Genomic DNA, 19,232 nt, shown 5'->3' with positions numbered 1-19,232 from the left:
AAATGGATCAAATGTTCAGAACAAAGAATCCATTCTTAAAAATAGTATATAAAATAATTTTCAGGCCGGGCGCAGTGGCTCACGCCTGTAATCCTAGCACTCTGGGAGGCCGAGGCGGGTGGATCGTTTGAGCTCAGGAGTTCGAGACCAGCCTGAGCAAGAGCGAGACCCTGTCTCTACTAAAAATAGAAAGAAATTACACAGACAGCTAAAAATATATATAGAAAAATTAGCTGGGCATGGTGGCGCATACCTGTAGTCCCAGCTACTCGGGAGGCTGAGGCAGGAGGATTGCTTGAGCCCAGGAGTTTGAGGTTGCTGTGAGCTAGGCTGATGCCACGGCACTCACTCTAGCCCGGGCAACAGAGTGAGACTCTGTCTCAAAAAAATAAAATAAAAAATAAAAAATAATAATAAAATAATTTTCAGCATTTAGTAGGAAAGAAAGCCTAACTTGTAAAATGTCAGTACCACAAAGTGTGTGAACTGTAATTTTGGGTCACACAAAATAATGTTCAACATTTGGAGGAATGAAATTTTCATTCAATTAGATGTTTATTTTTAAAAAAAATACTGCTTGGTCAAGCTTTTTTTTTTTTTTTTTTTTTTTGTGACAGAGTCTCACTCTTTTGCCCTGGCTAGAGTACCATCACATCAGCCTAGCTCACAGCAACCTCAAACTCCTGGGCTTAAGCGATCCTCCTGCCTCAGCCTCCCAAGAAGCTGGGACTCCAGGCATGTGCCACCATGCCCGGCTAAATTTTTTCTACATATTTTTAGTTGTCCAGATAATTTCTTTCTATTTTTTAGTAGAGACGGGACTCGCTCTTGCTCAGGCTGGTCTCGAACTCCTGACCTCGAGCGATCCACCCACCTCGGCCTCCCAGAGTGGTAGGATTTCAGGCATGAGCCTCCGTGCGTGAGGCCTAAGCATTTTGAAATGTTATAAACCAAAGTGCAAATCAAAATGTTTAGAATAAATACAAACTGCATTTAGAGGAAAATTCAAAGCCTAAGACTATTCATCTGAAAAACACGCGAAAAAAAAACACACAGGATACTTCTCTGTGCATCAGAGACTGGCTGCCTGCAGATCAGATGGGACTGTCCTTATGGAGGTCGCTGACTTACCAGATCTGGACTCGGTGTGCAGGGCGCTGGGACCTCAGGCAGAAGCAAGCAGCAACTCCAGTCTGCAGGGCTTTGGGACTCTCCTGTGGATCTTCGGGAGCTCACATTGACCTTTCCAATCACTCCTCCCCTTTTCAACTACCAGCCTCCAATCAGAATGTGATATTTGATGAGATTTCTGAAGCTCCACCCAGCTCACCCTGATGGACTTTTTGGCTTTCTCCATATTGACTGACTGAATCAGATATCCAATCATGAAACTGAAAGAATTAGGGATGGGCTGAAAGTCAGTAATTCTTTCATAAATGCACTCCAGAAACACATGGAGTTTGACTAACATGTGACCTTCACAGTCCTGATTATGAAGGAGAAGAATCTAATCTATTCCTGACATTAGGCAGAAAAAAACAAAACCTGTAAGTATTGTGGTGAGATTTTTGCCACATCAAAATTGCCAAATTATTTCAGAGTTAAAACAGCTTTATGAAAACAGTGATTTCATCCCTCAAGAAGAAGGAATAGGCCAGGCGCGGTGGCTCACGCCTGTAATCCTAACACTCTGGGAGGCCAAGGCGGGTGGATTGCTCGAGGTCAGGAGTTCAAGACCAGCCTGAGCAAGAGCGAGACCCCGTCTCTACTAAAAATGTAAAGAAATTAGCCAAACAACTAAAAATAGAAAAAATTAGCCAGGCATGGTGGCGCATGCCTATAGTCCCAGCTACTCGGGAGGCTGAGGCAGAAGGATCACTTAGGCCCAGGAGTTTGAGGTTGCCGTGAGCTAGGCTGATGCCACGGCACTCTAGCCCGGGCAACAGAGTGAGACTCTGTCTCCAAAAAAAAAAAAAAAAGAAGAAGAAGAAGAAGAAGAAGAAGAAGGAATAGACATCTCTGTGTATCCAATGCTCACCTAGGGGTAATAGCAGGTGGTGTCTCCAGTCAGGTGGAAGAGAGGGACCATTGAGGGTGTGATTAATCTAAGGCTTAGGTCAAGCTTTCTCTGGAGAAAATCAGGCGTAAATGACAATGAGATGTCAGGGTGGGGCTGGGTGTTCTTACCTGGGTGGGACCCTGATAATGAACCAAGACATGGCAAATATTAATATGTTGGAGTTTCTGGGTGGTGGAGGATGATCTGTCCATCGTTGGATTGATATGTCCTTGCTAGTGATCCTTGTAGCCAAGGAAGACTCTTTTAAAATGACTCATTAAATCCTCCTTATTTTTCTTTCAAAACCCTTATCTTCGTTTATTTATTTTTTTTTCAATTTTTTTTTTTTTTTAATTTTTTAGTAGAGACGGGGTCTCGCTCTTGCTCAGGCTGGTCTCGCACTCCTGACCTTGAGCGATCCACCCACCTCGGCCTCCCAGAGTGCTAGGATTACAGGCGTGAGCCACCTCGCCCGGCCTTGTCTTCGTTTACATCCCTGAATATGCCCACACTTATTGTCATTGCTTTGCTCATTTCCTAATATTATTTTTTAGAGAGTCTCTTTGTGTGTATATAATATATTTTGTTGACACACAGGAGGAAAAACCCAGTTTTACTGAGAGGAAGTCAAAGTGGATCCCATTACCTACCTGTTGGGAGTGATATGACTGTGATGTTATTCCTGGTCATATCTGCCTCTGCACATTGCCAAGTTGCATGGTGACAGTTTAAAATTGGGGCAGGAAGAAAACATATTTCTATGCATTTGATAAAGTCACCCATGCATTCCAACTCCATTTGAGGATGATTGGGTTCCTCTCCAAACATACCCTGAGTATTAATGCATCCACTAAACAGAGCTATTATTATTTCAGATAGTAGAACTATAAGGCATTTCATTTGCTCCAGAGTTTTCATCGAACAATGTCTAGTTAAAGTAAGTTCTCTGATTATATGGCAAAGCGTAACATGGTCATGTTCTGCTTTACATCTATGTCATTAAATACGTATAGGATTCCAGTCTCCATAAAGTGTGTCAAACCGGAGTGTGATTACAGAGAGAGTCGGGAACACTGCCTAGATTAGGTGCAGCTGCACTAATGTTTTCTATGGAGAGGGATAAATTACTAGGAAGGAAATCAATAGCAGTTATAGGCCATCCCTTTGCTTCTATGTCTCCTTCTCAGTTCCAAGTCATTTGATTATTAATATCAATCAACCTGCAAGGGAAGGATACACAACCTTCTCATAAAATCCATTTCCTCCTTTGCTCACCTACGTGTGCATGGAAGCATGTTCTACGACTAGTTGTGATCCTTCCCACTCATCTAAATGACTAGTCAGTGATTGCTTTGGTTAGGGAGAGTGGCCATACTTTGAATAGTAGCCCTTAGAAAATCTCCAGTTTGAGATGTGAAAGTTTCTAACAAAATGAAATAGGAATTTGAACATTTTGTGCTGATGCAAAACAAAAACACGTCTTAGTCAATGAAAGGAGGATAAATGGAGTCTCATTCGATCATCTAGAGAAAGCTGTCTACTTCGAGATGACCTCTGCATCTATGGAAAGCTTTCCCTTGGAAATCCTTAAGTTGCAATGACCTGGCATGGTCCCTTCCAAAGACATCGCCAGGGCAGTTTTCCCTGGTGTCATTTCCTGAAGACCCGATCTCCAAGTTCTTGGTCATGAGGTCAGATCATTATCACAAGGCAGTTCACAGAAAACCAGGCTGGTCTCAAACTCCTGAGCTCAAGCAATCCTCCCACCTCGGCCTCCCAGAGTGCTAGGATTACAGGTGTGAGCCACCGCACCCGGCCCCCCGGTATTTAGGACAGGCATTACAGGAATCACCAGCCGCTTAAAGCACAGGTGGGTGTAGTACTTCTGCTCAGCCCACGTAAAGAGAAAGGTAAGAAATTCATCCAGGACTCTTTCCTGCAGGCAAAAGTGTATGAACACATTCAAGGGCTGCTGCCTTCCCATCCCTGGACGATCCCCCAAGGTTCTTCTCTTTCTCAAGGCCTTTGGGGAGCAGAAAAGGGCTACAGCTCCACACCATTCCCTGCAGAAGTTCTGATCAATGTTCTGTAAATTCAGCATGTGCAGGTTCCACCTCCCAGCTGTCCCTTCCCTGAACTCCTGCACCCTGCTTTTCAGGCTACCTGGGTTAAGCTCCCCTGGGGAAACCTTCTGGTGAAGCAGAACCTCAGGCCCATCCAGAGCACCTTGTGCACCTTGCTGGGCTTCAGGTGAGGCAGCTCTTTTAACTCTGAACCTTCTGATAATTTTCATGTGGCCAAAAATCCCTCAAGAAGGATACTTTCTTGTTTTGTTTTTTCTCTCTAATCTCAGGAACAAAGACTATGACACTCACCTGTTAGTAAAACTCCATCAGTGTTTGTGAATTACCTCCGTGAAGGAATCCTGGACTTTACCCCCGTCCCTAATTCATTCACTTTCATGATGGAATACCCGATTCAATCCATTAATCCGGAGAAAGCAAAACCCGATCAGCAATAAATGCATGGAGCTTCAGGAATCTAATCGATACCATTTTCTGATTGGATGTGTAATGGAAAATAAAATCTCAGGACTCCCCAGACTCATAATATTAAGGGGAGAGTTAAGCCTGGGAACCAAGTCATGCGACACTGCCATTCCTTTCTGCAAAGAGATGGCTATGATTTCACCACCCTGTGGCAGGACATCATACATAAGCCAATGACAAAATGTCACTGGCAACAAGCCTATGCCTCTCCGGCTGGCCACCCTTACAGGTCGCTTGCACAAAAATTCCTTGCTGGCCCTAAACCTTTCAGAATATATAAAACAACAAACACACGCCAGTTATACCTATTGTATAGTTGAAATTGCTAAGGGAGTAGATTTGAAATGTTCTCACCACAAAGAAGCAAATATTGAGGTGATGGGTATGACAATTGCCTTAATTTAATCATTCCACAAGGTTCAGTATACACATACCAAAACATCCTACTGTGCCCTATAAATGGGTACAAGTATTATTTGTAAATTTTAAAAAATTTAAAGAGAAAGGAAAAAAAATAAAATTTGTGGCCAGAGTAAAAATCAGATTTTATCTCACAATTCACTCTCCAGTTTTCCTTGGGGTGAAAAAAAAAATCCAGCAACATTGGTCCCAAATCCCAAAGGGTGTCATTGGGCATGAAGTGAGAGGCAGCCGTCCCTTCAGGGGTCCTGTGCCCTCCTCCAGGTTTCCCTGTCCCCACCTGAGCCCCTTCACTCATTCCCTGCCTGACCCTGAGGGCTTTGGGGTGCGTGTCTCTTGGAGAAAGATACTGGGCAACTTGACTGAGGCTGGGGTTTTGTGCCAGACGGAGGAGACCTTTCTCCCTGTGGGGAAGCCTCCTGCAGTGGGCAACTGGTGGGAAGACCCCGGCGGTGGGAATTGGGAACCTGGGTTCCCAGAAACCTCGTGCAGTCGCCCCTCCTACACCAGGGCTGTGGGAATTCCAGGCCACGAGAAAACAACACCTAGCAGAAAAGCTGGACTCAGGAGCAGCCAGGGTCCAGCCTTCCACCCCAGTCTCCCTGGGGACCTCAGAGATGTCTCACTTCTCAGATGAAGAAACCCAGTCCCAGGACATGAAGGGACATGCCCAGGTTCATATCGGATCAGGATTGGGCCCCGGATATGCACCCCACAGGGCTCGAGGGCCGACAATGCTTAGCCTTCAAATTCAGGCATGAATTCTCCGAGCATAGGTAGGTACACCCACGTTCACCACCACTCCTCAGATGCTTTCCAAGAAGAAACAGAAAATCACTGGGGGGAAATTCGGTTTTGAATCATTTTCACACCTGCTGCTCAGAATTAGCGCCCATCACAGAGAAGCCTGAATCTGAAACCACAGACTTCTGCAAATTTGTGTCATTGGCCACCAGGGGGCAGGCTTGTCCCAGGTACCGCCCAAGCTTGGCACCTACGGAATTTTCTGGTGCTGAGTTCTACAGCCAAGGCCTGGTGGCCTGGCAGGGGGAGTAGCTGGTATGTGGGTGGCCTCTGCCTCAGGTCTGGGTCGTGCCCTGTGGCCTGGGCTGTTTCCTTGATTATGCTTGTTGTCTTTGAATGTCAAACAATGGCATCCACCAATTATGGAGGATTAATTACGCACTAAGCTTAGGGCTCAGTATTTCTATCTGAGGATAGAGATTATCCTTGTATGCATTTGTTAAAGAAGATTCAGAGAGGGGCAGTAACTTCTTCAAGACCACACAGCCCGTAAGTGGTGGGACAGGAATTACAGAATGTTTGTCAGCGCTCTCAGCAGTGACATCACACTGTTCCAGTTCCTAGCAATTCACTGCTCATCTTCCTGCTTTGTAATAAAATTCTGGAGCCATAGCCTCCTGCTGTAGCTGGAGGAGGCCCTCCAGAGCATCACGCCGAATGTTTATTATCTTTATTTTCACTGCAGAATCTGTTATTCCAAAGAAATTGTATAAACAACATAAAAATAGACCAGCTCAGCCTAGTGAAGTGGCTTCAGTATGGGCCCCATGCCACCAGCAGCTGCACCCCCTGGGAACTTGTCAGAAAAGCAACTTCCCAGCCCCACCCCAGACCTACTGATCCAGAAACTCAGGGCGTGGGGGGCCTAGCACCTGTGTTCCAACAAGCCCCCCAGGGGAAGCTGCTGTGGCTCAAGTTTGGGAACCGCTGGCTGAGTTGAAGCAGGGGCCTAGGAAATAGTCCCTCACTGGCTTGATTTCCCTCTGGGAAAAGGTAGGAAACTCCTCCGCCCTGGGCAGCCAGAGCCACTGCTATTGGTCGTGCATCCCAATTTGTTGATCTGGTTGCAATGGTTTAGTTTGACTTCTGGACACATAACACGTAACACTCTGGTACTTCTGGCTGCTGTAGTGCTCACGGTCGCTTTATAAGGCGTGTGGTGGGAACCAAGGACTGCTGCCCACGCCTGGGCAGCCATGGTCCGGGGGCTCCCTTGGGATCCCCCGGTTTCCTGATGCTGCCGTATTCTGTTACAGCCCCAATAGCAAACTAAGACACCACCTTTCTGGGCTTCTAACTAACCTGCCAGGCGCCTTCCCACATCAGAACCACACCCGGCTGTTCCGTGGAAGTTTCGAGATGGGGTTCACAGGCACATCCCTTTCTCCCATTGCACCAGACACTCACTGAGGTGCTTACCAAGTTGAGATAACTTGAGGGAGTCACGTTACCCCTCTGGGCCTCAGTTTCCCCTCCTGCGAAACGAGGGGGTTGAACTTAAGGGTCCCTCCGGTTTTCTCCAACGGTCAGAATCTGTCTTCTGCACGTCCAGGGCCGCAATAGCATCAGAAAGCTTTAATGGTGGGATGGAAAAGAAAGGAGCCTGCGGATTTGGAGGGGGAGGGTTCTGTGCGACACAGACCATGATTCTAGGGGGCGTCCGATGGGCTGGATCCCGTACTCTGAGTTTTTCTGCAGCCACTTGTGTCTGGCAAGTCCGGTGACGCTGTGGGTCTCCAGTTGGTTCTGCGGTGGCAGCTGTCAGAATCTCGGGGCAGGGTGCAGGCGAGGGGGAGGGACCGGGATCGCGTGCTCCCGCTGGGACATAGCCCACAGCGGTGGTCTGGGGTAGGACGAAGTATAAATGCTCTCCCTCTCCCTGGGGCCAACCTTGGATGCCAGCCACCTCTGCTTCAGCTGCTCGTGGAGTCCGTAATTTGTCGGGGGCGCTGCAAGAGAAACCAGGGTCTGGATGAACAGGGCTTAGAGGAGGAGTCTGCCCCACCTGGCCATGAGAATGGGTGGCTGGGGGGCCTGGAGAATTTCCCAGGCTGCTCTATCAGCCACCGAGCCTTGCAAGGCACCAAAGGAAGAGACGGCCTTGCAGGAGAGTGTCGGCTCGGGCAGCCCCTGGGAGTCTCAGGGTGGAGGCTTCTCCCCGAGTACTCCAGAAAGACCAGGCACTGCACCAGAAGCCTAGGAGAAGTCAGCCCCATGGCATGGTTGAGTATGGCCCCGCCAGGTCCTGGATCATTTTCCCACCCCAGAAGAGAAAGGAGCAGTGTGGGTTGTGTGAGTGATGTCAAGGAGAAACCTTTGTCACGCAGTGACAAGCCCCTCATTCTCTGACCGATTTCCCTCTGCATCAAAAGTAGGACTGCAAAGAGATGGCATTGCTCTGAGCCCTCATTAGGGTCAGGGTGGCTTGAAATGTAAACCAAATCAAGGCACTGTCCTACAAAAATCCTCCTGTAGGGTCTTGGAATCGTGGGTTGGACAAAATCCACTCCCTTTGTTGGACCCTGTAAGTTCCTATGTGGTTCTCCTCCATTCCTGCCTTAGAACTTTTTCACTTACTGCTTCCTCCCCTGGAATGCTCTTCCCCCCCCAATCTCTGCATGGCTCCCTCCTTCTCAGCTCAACTGTCCCCTCAAGAAAGACCACTGGACATCAACCCTAGGAGGAATCTGTGAACCAAAGAAGGTTCACAAATACCACATGTTACTGTCTATCCATAACCCATTTCTTTCCTTGGCACATATCCCTGTCTGAAATTATCTTGTTTACTCATGCGTAAGTTCTCTAATTGGTTCATGGTGGTTTATCTGTCTCCCCACTGGAATGTCAACTTCCCAAGGGCAGAAATTCCTCAGTGTTTATCATTGCTGTGTCCCCAGGTGCCACAGCAGGGAATGCCACCTGGGAAATATTCCGTCTCTATTTATGGAGTGAATAGGACTGATAGGGACTGTGCAGCAATGTTGCTCCCTGCCACCTGTGCTCCAGGTAAACATGCCACCCCAGTGCACAGGTGAGGACGTCACAACACAGCCAGGATTATCCTGTGTCGAGGGGAGAGGGCTGGCAGCAGTCCTGAGGGGCAGATAGGACTCATTCCCCCATAATTTCATCCTGCCGCTATCCTGGAGCCAGGGTAGCTCGGGTGGCTCCCTCTGCGTGAGGCAGGCATTTGTGGACCCTTTACTGACCAACACAGGAAAGTCCCGAATCATAAAAGTACCAAGAAGGGGGAAGTCGGACTTCTCTGGTAGCCACAGCAACTTGTGCCGATTCCAGGAGCGGAGGGGAGGCAGGCCCGGGTTGTAACTGTGCCGGTTGTAGTGGTCGTCGTAGGTGCTGATGAGATGGCGGTGCGAGGGCTCCTGGTGGTGGGTGATCAGGTGTTTGTACGGAAGCCCCTGGGAGGACAGACACGGTGGGCACGTTAGCAACAGGAGCGAGGCATCCACCTGGCCGTGGGTGGAGACAGGAGCTGCCCACCACGGGGGTCTGCGGGGCTCCTGGAGAGGGGCCTCCACAGGCTGGCAGTTTGTCCCATCCTGGTGCAGCCCACTTTTGAGCTGGCCGCAGTCATTGTGTGTACGACCGGCCCCCAGACTATGCCAAGCCAATGCATCCTACAGTGAGCTATGGCGGGACATTAAAATGAAGGTCAGGACACCCTGCTAAATGGGAAGAGTCAGAGCCACCTCTCTGTGTGCTCCTGTCCTCTGAAATTACACCCTGATTTGTCTCGAGTCTCATCCGTCCAAGAGCCTCCTTCCCAGGCAAGCGGAGGGTGGTGCAGACCAGCCCTAGATTTCCATCAGTGACTGTGGGAAGAATCGGAGAGCTCCATAAATCGCCTTCTCTTGCAAAGGATTTACAGCTCCCTCGGCTGGAAACTAGCGGAGTGATTTCTTTGGTGGGGAGTTATTTACAAGGAGAAGAAAACCACGTTCTCCTTACTCTGGGATGTTTGCCTGAATCGGTGCTTTTCCTAAGAAAATCCTCTTGGGCCTGGAAGGGAATCCGGGGAACTGCGCTGATTTACAAGGGAGGATGATGTCGATTTCCACGCTTGTCCTCTTGTCTGGCGCAGACAGGGCGGTCTGTGTCTGCTGTGTCGGGAGGTGCCGGCTGCACCCAATATTTCAAGTGGTGGTTCCATAAATAAGTCAGACCACAATGCCAGGGGGAGACGGGGGGGTGGGCACAGACGTTGAGCAGGGTTCCCAAGATCTGCTGCACCAGGAGCCCCGCAGGGTGTGTCCAGTGCCCAGGAAAGTGAGTTGGAGGGTTTCCCGTCAGCAGAGGAAAGTGCTGGGGAGGCATCGCGTCAGGGAGAGGGGAGAGGCCTAGGAGTTTCTTGCTGTTTCTCTTGGTTTGGGCGCGGCCCTGCTGCCTTGATCGTGTACCTGGGACTTGTCTTTGATCAGGCATGGTGAGGCCACGGACACGGAGACGTTGCCTTTGGAAGAAGAGTTGGTTACTTACAGTTCCCCGAGGAGGGGCACACCATGCCACACGGGGACACACGAGGGGCAGACGAGCAAGGGGGGCGCAGGGCCCAGAGCCTTCGTTGTGGTTTCCGTGAGCCCCATGGGCAGGGCAGGGCAGGCAGCTGGAGCAGGCCTAGGATTGGGCTCCAGGGTACAGGGGTGGTCTCTCGTTGTCCAGTACTTGGCCCTGGGGTGACTTGAGGCAGGGGAATATCGGCTGGGTGTGTGAGAGTTAGAGAAAGGAGGTGGCTGGGATATGGGCTTTGGAGTCGTCTGTGCCTAAGAAGGAAGAGTGAGGGGGGCGCAGGAGATGGAGGAGGAAGCTGTCTAGGGGAGGCGTGCGAAATGAAACAAACGTAACCGTTGGCAGAGTTGACGCAGTGCCGTGTCCCGGCCCCAGCGCACAGCAGGCAGTTTGAACAGAATCCTTAGAAACCAATATCCAGTTGTTTGGTCCTTGCCTGATCTGCAGAGCAGCGACCCGCTCGTTCCCTCACCACAAGCCAGGTGTCTCGGAAAAGGCGCTCGCCACCTCTGGGCACCGAGCTGAGTGATCTCTTGGGTCTCTTCAAGCTCTCAAATGCTCTAATTCCGAAAGACGTCCGCCACCTTACTCTGGGCCCACCTGCTCCCACCCTGAGCTTACTCTGCTGTAGGGTCAGGCGGGGTCGGGGTGGGAAGACAGAAATTGCTTCTGAGAGCAGCAGGCTGGCAAAAGAGGCAACTCCCAGAGTGTGGTGGGGACAGAGCACAGCTGTGCACCTGGTGGCTGTCCCCGGGTCCATCTGGTGGGAGGGACCCACAGGGGTTGATGGAGGAGGGGGCTCTCCCTGCTGCTCCTGGAAGCGCCAGGATCTCAGAGCCTCAGCGCACTGAGTTAGCAAATGTCTTGAATGTCCCTCCTTGGTGTGGGGGGTGGAGTATGTCCTGAGGTTGCAGTGCGCTGCTCCCTGCCCTGGACACCTGGGACACAATGACATGCACAAACAAGTGCCCGGTCAGCAACGAGTGACCGTCGACTCTGCATACAAAGGAACGGGAAGCCGGAGCGCAGGCAGCACAGACGCTGTCTGTCCAAACGTCACCTCCTGCTTGTGGAGTACCTTGGTGATTGCTCACAACATTCGCCTGAATTCGACATTTCCCTTCTTCTCATGCTTTGCCTGTTTCCTGTCCGAAGAGTGTGATCCAGGGGCTGGGATACGGGTGTGGGGAGACGCCACCGGCTTGAGATTAAACACACCACCAGCTCACACAGGTAATTATGGGTTAATGCTCTCGGCAGCCCTGGGCTGCTACTAACAAGACCACTTCAGTTTTCCCAAGAGGGTACTAGCCTGGAAGCTGGCTGGTGTCCCCTGAGCTTTGGGAGGGGCCCAGGCCTGAGTGTCACCCGCCGCTCCCCCCTACCTCAATTCTCCTCTTGTTGTACCACCTGGAGATCTGGTCCGTTCTGTGGCCTGGGAAGGGGACGTACTCTTTTCTGTGAAGGGACTGGGGTGTCTTCTCAGTGGCTCTGGCGAACTGAAAAAGACCAAATACCCAGGAGAACCTCTGAGATGCTGCTTCTCAAACTTTTGCCGGGTACCCTATCTCCTGGGCCATTGGAAGATTGGCAGAGAAAGGGTAAACGCACACCCCAGGGCATCCTGCTCGACACAAGAAAGGCGTGTGCTCGGGGCGGCCGCCCACATCCAGCAGCCCTGGGGAAAGCTGGGATTGGCTACGGGGCCACCTGCTCGTGGTCCACACCTGTTTCCTTCCTCCACTTCTCTCTCTCTCCTCTGTCCTACCTGCACTCTCCCTTTGTTTTTCTTCTTTGTTCTTCACTCTTTCCAACTCTACTCTCTCATTTTTTTCATTATATTTTGTTTTCTAATTGGTTTTCTTAAAATTTATTATGCTAAAATATATTCAACATAAAATTTACCATTTTAGCCATTTTTAAGTATACGGTTCAGTGGCATTAAGTACATTCACACTGTCGTGTAACAACCACCACCATCCGTTTCCAAAACTATCTTCGTCTTGCAAAACTGCGCTCTGTACTTATTAAACGCCAACTCCCCGCTCTCTCCCCAGCCTCTGGCGGCCATGATTCCACTTGCCGTCCCTATGAATCTGCCTACTATAGGGACCTCACAGAAGTGGAATCACACAGAATTTGTCCTTTTATGTCTGGCTTATTTCACTTAGCATAATGTCTTCAGGATTCATCCATGTTGTAGCAGGTGTTAGACTTTTCTTCCTTTCTGAGGCTGCGTTATATTCCATTGTATGCACGTACCACATGTTGTTTATCCATTCATCCATCAGTGGGCACTAGGGTTGCATCCACCTTTTGGCTACTGTGAATAATGTTACTATGAATGTGGGCAACAAATATTAATATCTTTTTGAGTCCCTGCTTTTGGTTATTTTGGGTATACACTCAGAGGTGGAATTGCTGGATCATATGGTAAATCTATGCTTAATTTTTTAAGGAACTGACGTACTGTTTTCCACAGTAGCTGCACCATTTTCCATTCCCCCTGGCAATGCACAAGAGTTTCAATTTCTTCACATCCTCATCAATTCTTGTTATTTTTTATTTTTTGATAATAGCCATCCTAATGGGTGTGAAATGGTATCTTGTTGTGGTTTTGATTTGCATTTCCCTAATGATCAATGATGTTGAATATTTTTGAATGTGTTTATTGGCCATTTGTATATCTTCCTTGGAGAAATGTCTATTCAAGTTCTTTGTTCATTTTTAATCAGGTTGTTTATTTTCTGTTGTTAAATTGTAGGAGTTCTTTACATATTCTGGATATTAATCCCTTATCAGAGCCGGGCCCGGTGGCTCATGGGTATGGCTATAATCCTAGCACTCTGGGAGGCTGAGTCGGGCGGATTGTTTAGCTGCGGAGTTCGAGACCAGCCTGAGCAAGAGCCAGATCCCGTATCTATTAAAAATAGAAAGACATTATATGGACAGCTAAAAATATATATAGAAAAATTAGCCGGGCATGGTGGTGCATGCCTGTAGTCCCAGCTACTCCGGAGGCTGAGGCAGTAGGATCGCTTAAGCCCAGGAGTTTGAGGTTGCTGTGAGCTAGACTGACGCCATGGCACTCTAACCTGGGCAACAGAGTAAGACTCTGTCTCAAAGCAAAACAAACAAAAAAAAATCCCTTATCAGATATATGATTTGCAAATATTTTATCCCATCTTGTTGGTTGCCATTTTACCCTGTTGATAGTGTCCTTTGATGCTCAGAATTTTTTTATTTTGATAAAGGCCAATTTATCTATTTTTTGTTTTATTGCCTGTGCTTTTGGTGTCAGGTCAAGAAATCATTGGCAAATCCAATATCATGAAACTTTTCCCCTATTTCTTTTTCCAAGAGTTTTATAGTTTTAGGTCTTACATCTAGGTCTTTGATCCACTTTGAGTTTATTTTTGTATACAGTATTAGGTAAAGGTCCAACTTCATTCTTTTGCATGTGGATATCCAGTTTTCCCAATACCATTTGTTGAAGAGACTGTCCTTTGCACATTGAATGATGTTGGTACCCTTGTCAAAAGTCATTTGACGGTACATACACATGTTTATTTTAGGCTATCTCATTTGTTCCAGTGGTCTATGTATCTGTCTTTATGCCAGTATCACACAGTCTTGATTATTGTAGCTTTGCAGTAAGTTTTAAAACCAGGAAGTGTGAGTCTTCCAACTTTGTTCTTATTTTTCAAGATTGTTTTGGCTATCTGGGATCCCTTGAGATTCCATATGAATTTTAGGATGGATTCTATTTCTGAAAAAAAAAAAAAAGAATTATTGGGATTTTGGTAGGGATTGCCTTGAATCTGTAGATAGCTTTGTGTAGTACTGATATCTTAATATTAAGTCTTCCATCCATGAACACAGGATATCATTCCATTTATTTATGTCCTTTTTAATTTTTTCAGCAGTGTTTTATTTTCAAACACTGAAAACTTTTGGTGAAAGTTTTCAGCAAAAAAAGTTTTCAGTGTGTATGTCTTTCATCTCTTCAGCTAAGTCTATTCATAAGTATTTTATTCTTTTTGATGTTATTGTGAATGGAGTTGTTTTCTTAATTTCCTTTTCAGAATTCATTGTTAGTGTTTAGAAACACAATTTATTTTTGTTGTGCATGTTGATTTTGTATCCTGCAACTTTGCTGAATTCATGTATTCTAATTGTGTGTGTGTTTGTGTACGATATTTAGGGTTTTCTACATATAAAATGATGCCATCTACAAAAAGTGATAATTTTATCTGTTCCTTTCCAATTTGGATGTTTTTCTTTCTCTTTCCTAATGCTCTGGCTAGAACTTCCAGTACTATGTTGAATAGAAGTGGCAAAAGCAGGCATCCTTATCTTATTCCTAATCTTAAAGGAAAAGCTGTGGGTTTTTCGTATATGGTCTTTATTATGTTTAGGTAGTTTCTTCCCATTCCTAGTTTGTTGAGTACTTTTATTATGAAAAGGAGTTGAATTTTGTCAAAAGCTTTTTTTTTTCAAATGATACTTTTTAATTAATTAATTAATTAATTTTAGCATATTATGGAGGTATAAATGTTTAGGTTTTTCTACATCAATTAAGATGATAATATGGGGTTTTTCCCTCCATCATTCTAATACATTGACCAATTTTTATATGTTGAACTATTCTTGTATTTGAGGAATAAATCTCACTTGCTCATGGTATATAGCATTTTAATGTGCTGTTGAATTCAGTTTTCTACTAATTTCTTGAGGATTTTTGTACCAGTATTCATAAGGAATATTAGTCTGTAGTTTTGTTGTGATATCTTTGTCTGTCTTTGGTATCAGGGTAATGCTGGCCTCATAAAACGAGTCAGGAAATGTTTCTTCCTCTTCAATTTTTTGGAAGAGTTTGAGAAAGATTGATGTTAATTCTTTTTTAAATGTTTGTTAGAATCCACCAGTGAAGCCATTTGGTCCGAGGCTTTTCTTTGTTGGAAGGTTTTTGATTACTGATTCAATCTCCTCACTAGTTAGAGGTCTATTCAAATTTTCTATTTCTTCATGATTCTTGGTGGATTGTGTGTTTCCAAAAATTTGTCCATTTCATCTAGGTTATCCAATTTTTGTTAGTGTACAATCATTCATAGTACTCTCTTACAATCCTTTTATTTCAGAAAAAAAATGTAATAATTTCCCATTTTCATTTCTAATTTAATTATTTGAGTCTCTTTTCTTTTTTCTTAGTCAATCTAGCTAAAAGTTTGTCATTTTGTTAACATTTTCAAAGAGCCAACTCTTGGTTTTGTTAATTTTCTCTATTGTTTTTCTATTCACTTATTTTACTTTTCTCTAATCTTTTTTATTTTCTTCCTTCTATTAGCTTTGGATTTAATTTGTTCTTTTTTTTTTCTAGTTCCTTAAAGTATAGTTAATTTGAGATATTTCTTCTTTTTATTTATTTATTTATTTTTTTCTTTTTTTGCACCCTATTTCTTCTTTTTAAATGTGTTTACAGCTACAAATTTCCCTCTTAGCACTACTTTTACTGCATCCTATAAGTTTTGGTATGTTGTATTTTCATTATCACTTATCTGAAGATATTTTCTAATTTTTCTGTGATTTCTTTTTTGACCCATTAATTTTCTAAGGGTATTGTTCAATTTCCAGTTTTCCAGTTTTTCTGCTATTGATTTTTAAGTTCATTTCATTTGTAATCAGAAAAGATACTTCATATATTTCAAACTTTGTAAATTTATTAAAACTCATTTTGTAGCCTAACATATGGTCTATCCTGGAGAATATTCAATGAGCACTTGGGGAAATGTATATTCTGCCGTTGTTGGGTGGAGTTTCCCTACATGTCCGTTAGGTCCAATTGGTCTATAGTGTTGTTCAAGTCCTCTGTTTCCTTTTTGATTTTCTGTCTGGTTGTTTTATCCAGTAATAAAAGTGGGGTATTTAAATATCCTGCTATTATTGTAGAGACATATATTTCCCCCTTCGATTCTATGATTTTTTTTTTTTTTTTTTGAGACAGAGTCTCACTCTGTCAGCCGGGCTAGAGTGCTATGGCGTCAGCCTAGCTCACAGCAACCTCAGACTCCTGGGCTCAAGCAATCCTCCTGCCTCAGCCTCCCGAGTAGCTGGGACTATAGGCATGCACCACCATGCCCGGCTAATTTTTCTATATATATTTTTAGCTGTCCATATAATTTCTTTCTATTTTTAGTAAATACGGGGTCTGGCTCTTGCTCAGGCTGGTCTCGAACTCCTGAGCTCAAACCATCTGCCTGCCTCGGCCTCCCAAGTGCTAGGATTACAGGTGTGAGCCACCGCGCCTGGCCTCGCCTTCTTTTCCTTGCCCATTTCCCAAGAAGACAGGTGGATGTGTAGATGCCTCTGCAAAAGTTTGGCCGGTCATGGTGGCTCATGCCTGTAATCCTGGCACTCTGGGAGGCTGAGGCAGGAGGATCGCTTCAGCTCAGGAGTTTGAGACCAGCCTGAACAAGAGCAAGACCCTGTCTCTACTAAAAATAGAAAAATTAGCCAGGTGTTGTGTTGTGTACCTGTAGTCCCAGCTACTCGGGAGGCTGAGGCAGGAGGATCGCTTGGGCCCAGGAGTTTGAGGTTGCTGTGAGCTAGGCTGACACCACGGCACTCTTCTCTGCAACAGAGTGAGACTCTGTCTTGAAAAAAAAAAAGTTTAAGTGCCTCGGTCTTGCTGGCCACAAATAAAGATATTTAATCTGAAGTAGGCCTATTCAGGCACAGTATTTTCCAAAAGCCTTTAAAGCATAGTGGAAAACCAAGAGCCTATTTATAGTGTTTGAAAGTAAAAATTAAAATGCACAGATTGCGGAACCAGTGCCAGAGAGCAGCAGCACATCCCTGGACATGCATACAGGAAGTGCCACACCTGCCTCAGTGGGTACTGCATTCTGGGACGGGCCACGCCAAGGACAGCAGATGTGCTTCAAACCAAGGTGCAAAGGAATGGGAGGCAGGAAATATCCAGATGCCTGGAAAAACGCTCCACTGAGAACAGTTCTAGAGGCACAATTATATTTATACCCCTGCTATGGCGTTTTCAAGATATAATGGGGACTGTGATGATTGCTTGAGTGTAACTCCCCTATGCACAGAGACCCTAAGGCCACATCCTTAAGACGCAACCATCTGCTGCCCCCCATAGGGGAACTTCACTCCTACCTCTCCCGAAGGTCCTCCCACTGAGCCCTCTGCCCACCCCCGCCCCCTTACCTTCCTCCTCTCTTCCACCCAATTTCCAGTGAGCACTTTGGTTGAATACTTGGTCTCGATCTGCCAGCTTGGAGTAGAGAATGACTGGGGATTTATTGCAGTCGAAAGCATGCTAAGGATTTGCCCCCACGTGTCTTTGACTCCACACAGTTTAAGGTTTCAGGGGCAGGGGAGGTGTTAGGAAGCTGCTGAATTTGGGGTGCCTTTTTTTCTTCCCAGCTGCTCTCCTGAGTGGGGAGTAGCTTGACACCCTGATGACTTCAGGGAACCAAACGGCTGAGAGTCCACTTTCGGCCTCCAGGGAGAGGTGACGTGATCGTGGACTCTCTACTGTTGACTGTCTCCACGGTGACAGACTCTGGGTATAAACACTCTCCTTCAGGGAGCAGCTGATTCTACAGAAGCAAAACTGACCCTATAAAAACAAATCAAATCGACAGCCACCACCCTAAAAACGGTAGTCAGAACGACCTGGTTTCTGTGTCATGATCCCAGGACATGCATCATCCTTGCTGCCTTTTTACAATGAGGGTGAGTAGAATTCTACTGCTATTTAAGGAATGCTGATCAACGTGCTTATCCCATGCTAAGAAATTTATATGCATGTATTCAACCTGTTTAATCCTCACGGCAGCCCTCTGAGCCAGATGCCGTTATTGTACCCATTTTACAGAGGAGGACACTGAAGCCAAGAGAGATTAAGTAGCTATCTAAGGTCCTGTAGCTACCATGTGGAAGTGCAGGGGCTTGAATCTACTCTGACTCAGGCCTAAACCACTGGGCTTCACTCCCTACCTGTCTGCTACTTTGACTAAGGGGCTTCCGTAAAGAACCCTGTCTTTGTGCTCACACTGGTACGATATGGATCCTTCCATCAGTCTTCGTTCGTTCAGTCCAAGATTATTTTGAGGTAGGGAACCGGCAGGCCCTGCTCGATAAAGAGTCAGGAGACCAGAACCAAGGTCTCTAATAAAACAGGAGGCAGTGAAGAAACCGGCTAAAACCGGCCAGAACCAAGATGGCCATGCAATCCCTCAGGTTACCCTCACTGCTCATTAATGCATTAGCTACTGAAAGAAACTCCCGCCGGCGCCATGACAGTTTGCGAGTGCGATGGCAACTCCCAGAAGTACGCTTTAAAAGTGTGAGGAACCCTCAGTTCCAGGAACTCCCCACCCCTTTCCCGGAAATCTTATAATTCTCCCTCTGCTTAACATAAAATTAAATAAAGTGTATAAAACAACACCCTAGAAACTCACCAAGTGCTACTCTCCGTTGCTCTGGGAGATAGCTGCTGCTCTGTCTGTGGGGCAGCCACCTTTTTTTTTTTTTTCTTTTCCTACCTCAGTAAAATACTTCAATGTATTTTGCAAACACGTTTAATGCCTGGACTGCTAAAAGACAGCTGGATTCTCCTTTCTCCTGTGTGCAACCTGTTGTGATACGTTGTTTTGTTTATAGGACAAAGTCTGGCCTCACACAGATATGTAGTTAGAAGAAAGAGAAGTATTTATTTATTTAAGACAGAGTCTCACTCTGTTGCCCGGGCTAGAGTGCTGTGGCGTCAGCCTAGCTCACAGCAACCTCAAACTCCTGGGCTTAAGTGATCCTCCTGCCTCAGCCTCCCGAGTAGCTGGGACTACAGG

The 19,232-nt window shown here is 46.2% G+C and overlaps 1 protein-coding gene across 2 annotated transcripts; it reads right to left on the bottom strand.

Annotated features, from left to right (window-relative positions):
• Window positions 1-7,593: 7,593 nt before the first annotated feature.
• Window positions 7,594-17,697, bottom strand: CFAP107 (cilia and flagella associated protein 107). Of its 2 annotated transcripts, XM_069477347.1 has the most exons (4): window positions 17,587-17,697; window positions 11,745-11,858; window positions 9,074-9,251; window positions 7,594-7,781 (listed from the first exon to the last, which is right to left on the bottom strand). In XM_069477347.1, exons 1-4 carry the CDS (start codon window positions 17,695-17,697, stop codon window positions 7,594-7,596), a joined length of 591 nt encoding a protein of 196 aa, XP_069333448.1. The 2 variants fall into 2 exon arrangements, with proteins under 2 accessions (XP_069333448.1, XP_069333450.1); XM_069477349.1 differs by lacking the exon at window positions 11,745-11,858.
• Window positions 17,698-19,232: the final 1,535 nt, after the last annotated feature.

The sequence above is a fragment of the Eulemur rufifrons genome, chromosome 8 (genome assembly GCF_041146395.1).
Source record: "Eulemur rufifrons isolate Redbay chromosome 8, OSU_ERuf_1, whole genome shotgun sequence".
NCBI classification, from domain to species: Eukaryota; Metazoa; Chordata; class Mammalia; order Primates; family Lemuridae; genus Eulemur; species Eulemur rufifrons.
The sequence above is the reverse complement of the archived record's forward strand: the minus strand, read 5'-3'. Positions and strand labels throughout refer to the sequence as shown.

Excerpts from the sequence above, each read along its gene's own strand:
- CFAP107 (XM_069477347.1), bottom strand. The coding sequence starts at position 17,697 with ATGCTTTCGACTGCAATAAATCCCCAGTCATTCTCTACTCCAAGCTGG. Across the intron at positions 11,859-17,586 it reads GGGTGGAAGAGAGGAGGAAG|TTCGCCAGAGCCACTGAGAA; the intron begins GTAAGGGGGCGG and ends GGTCTTTTTCAG. Across the intron at positions 9,252-11,744 it reads ACAACAAGAGGAGAATTGAG|GGGCTTCCGTACAAACACCT; the intron begins GTAGGGGGGAGC and ends CTGTCCTCCCAG.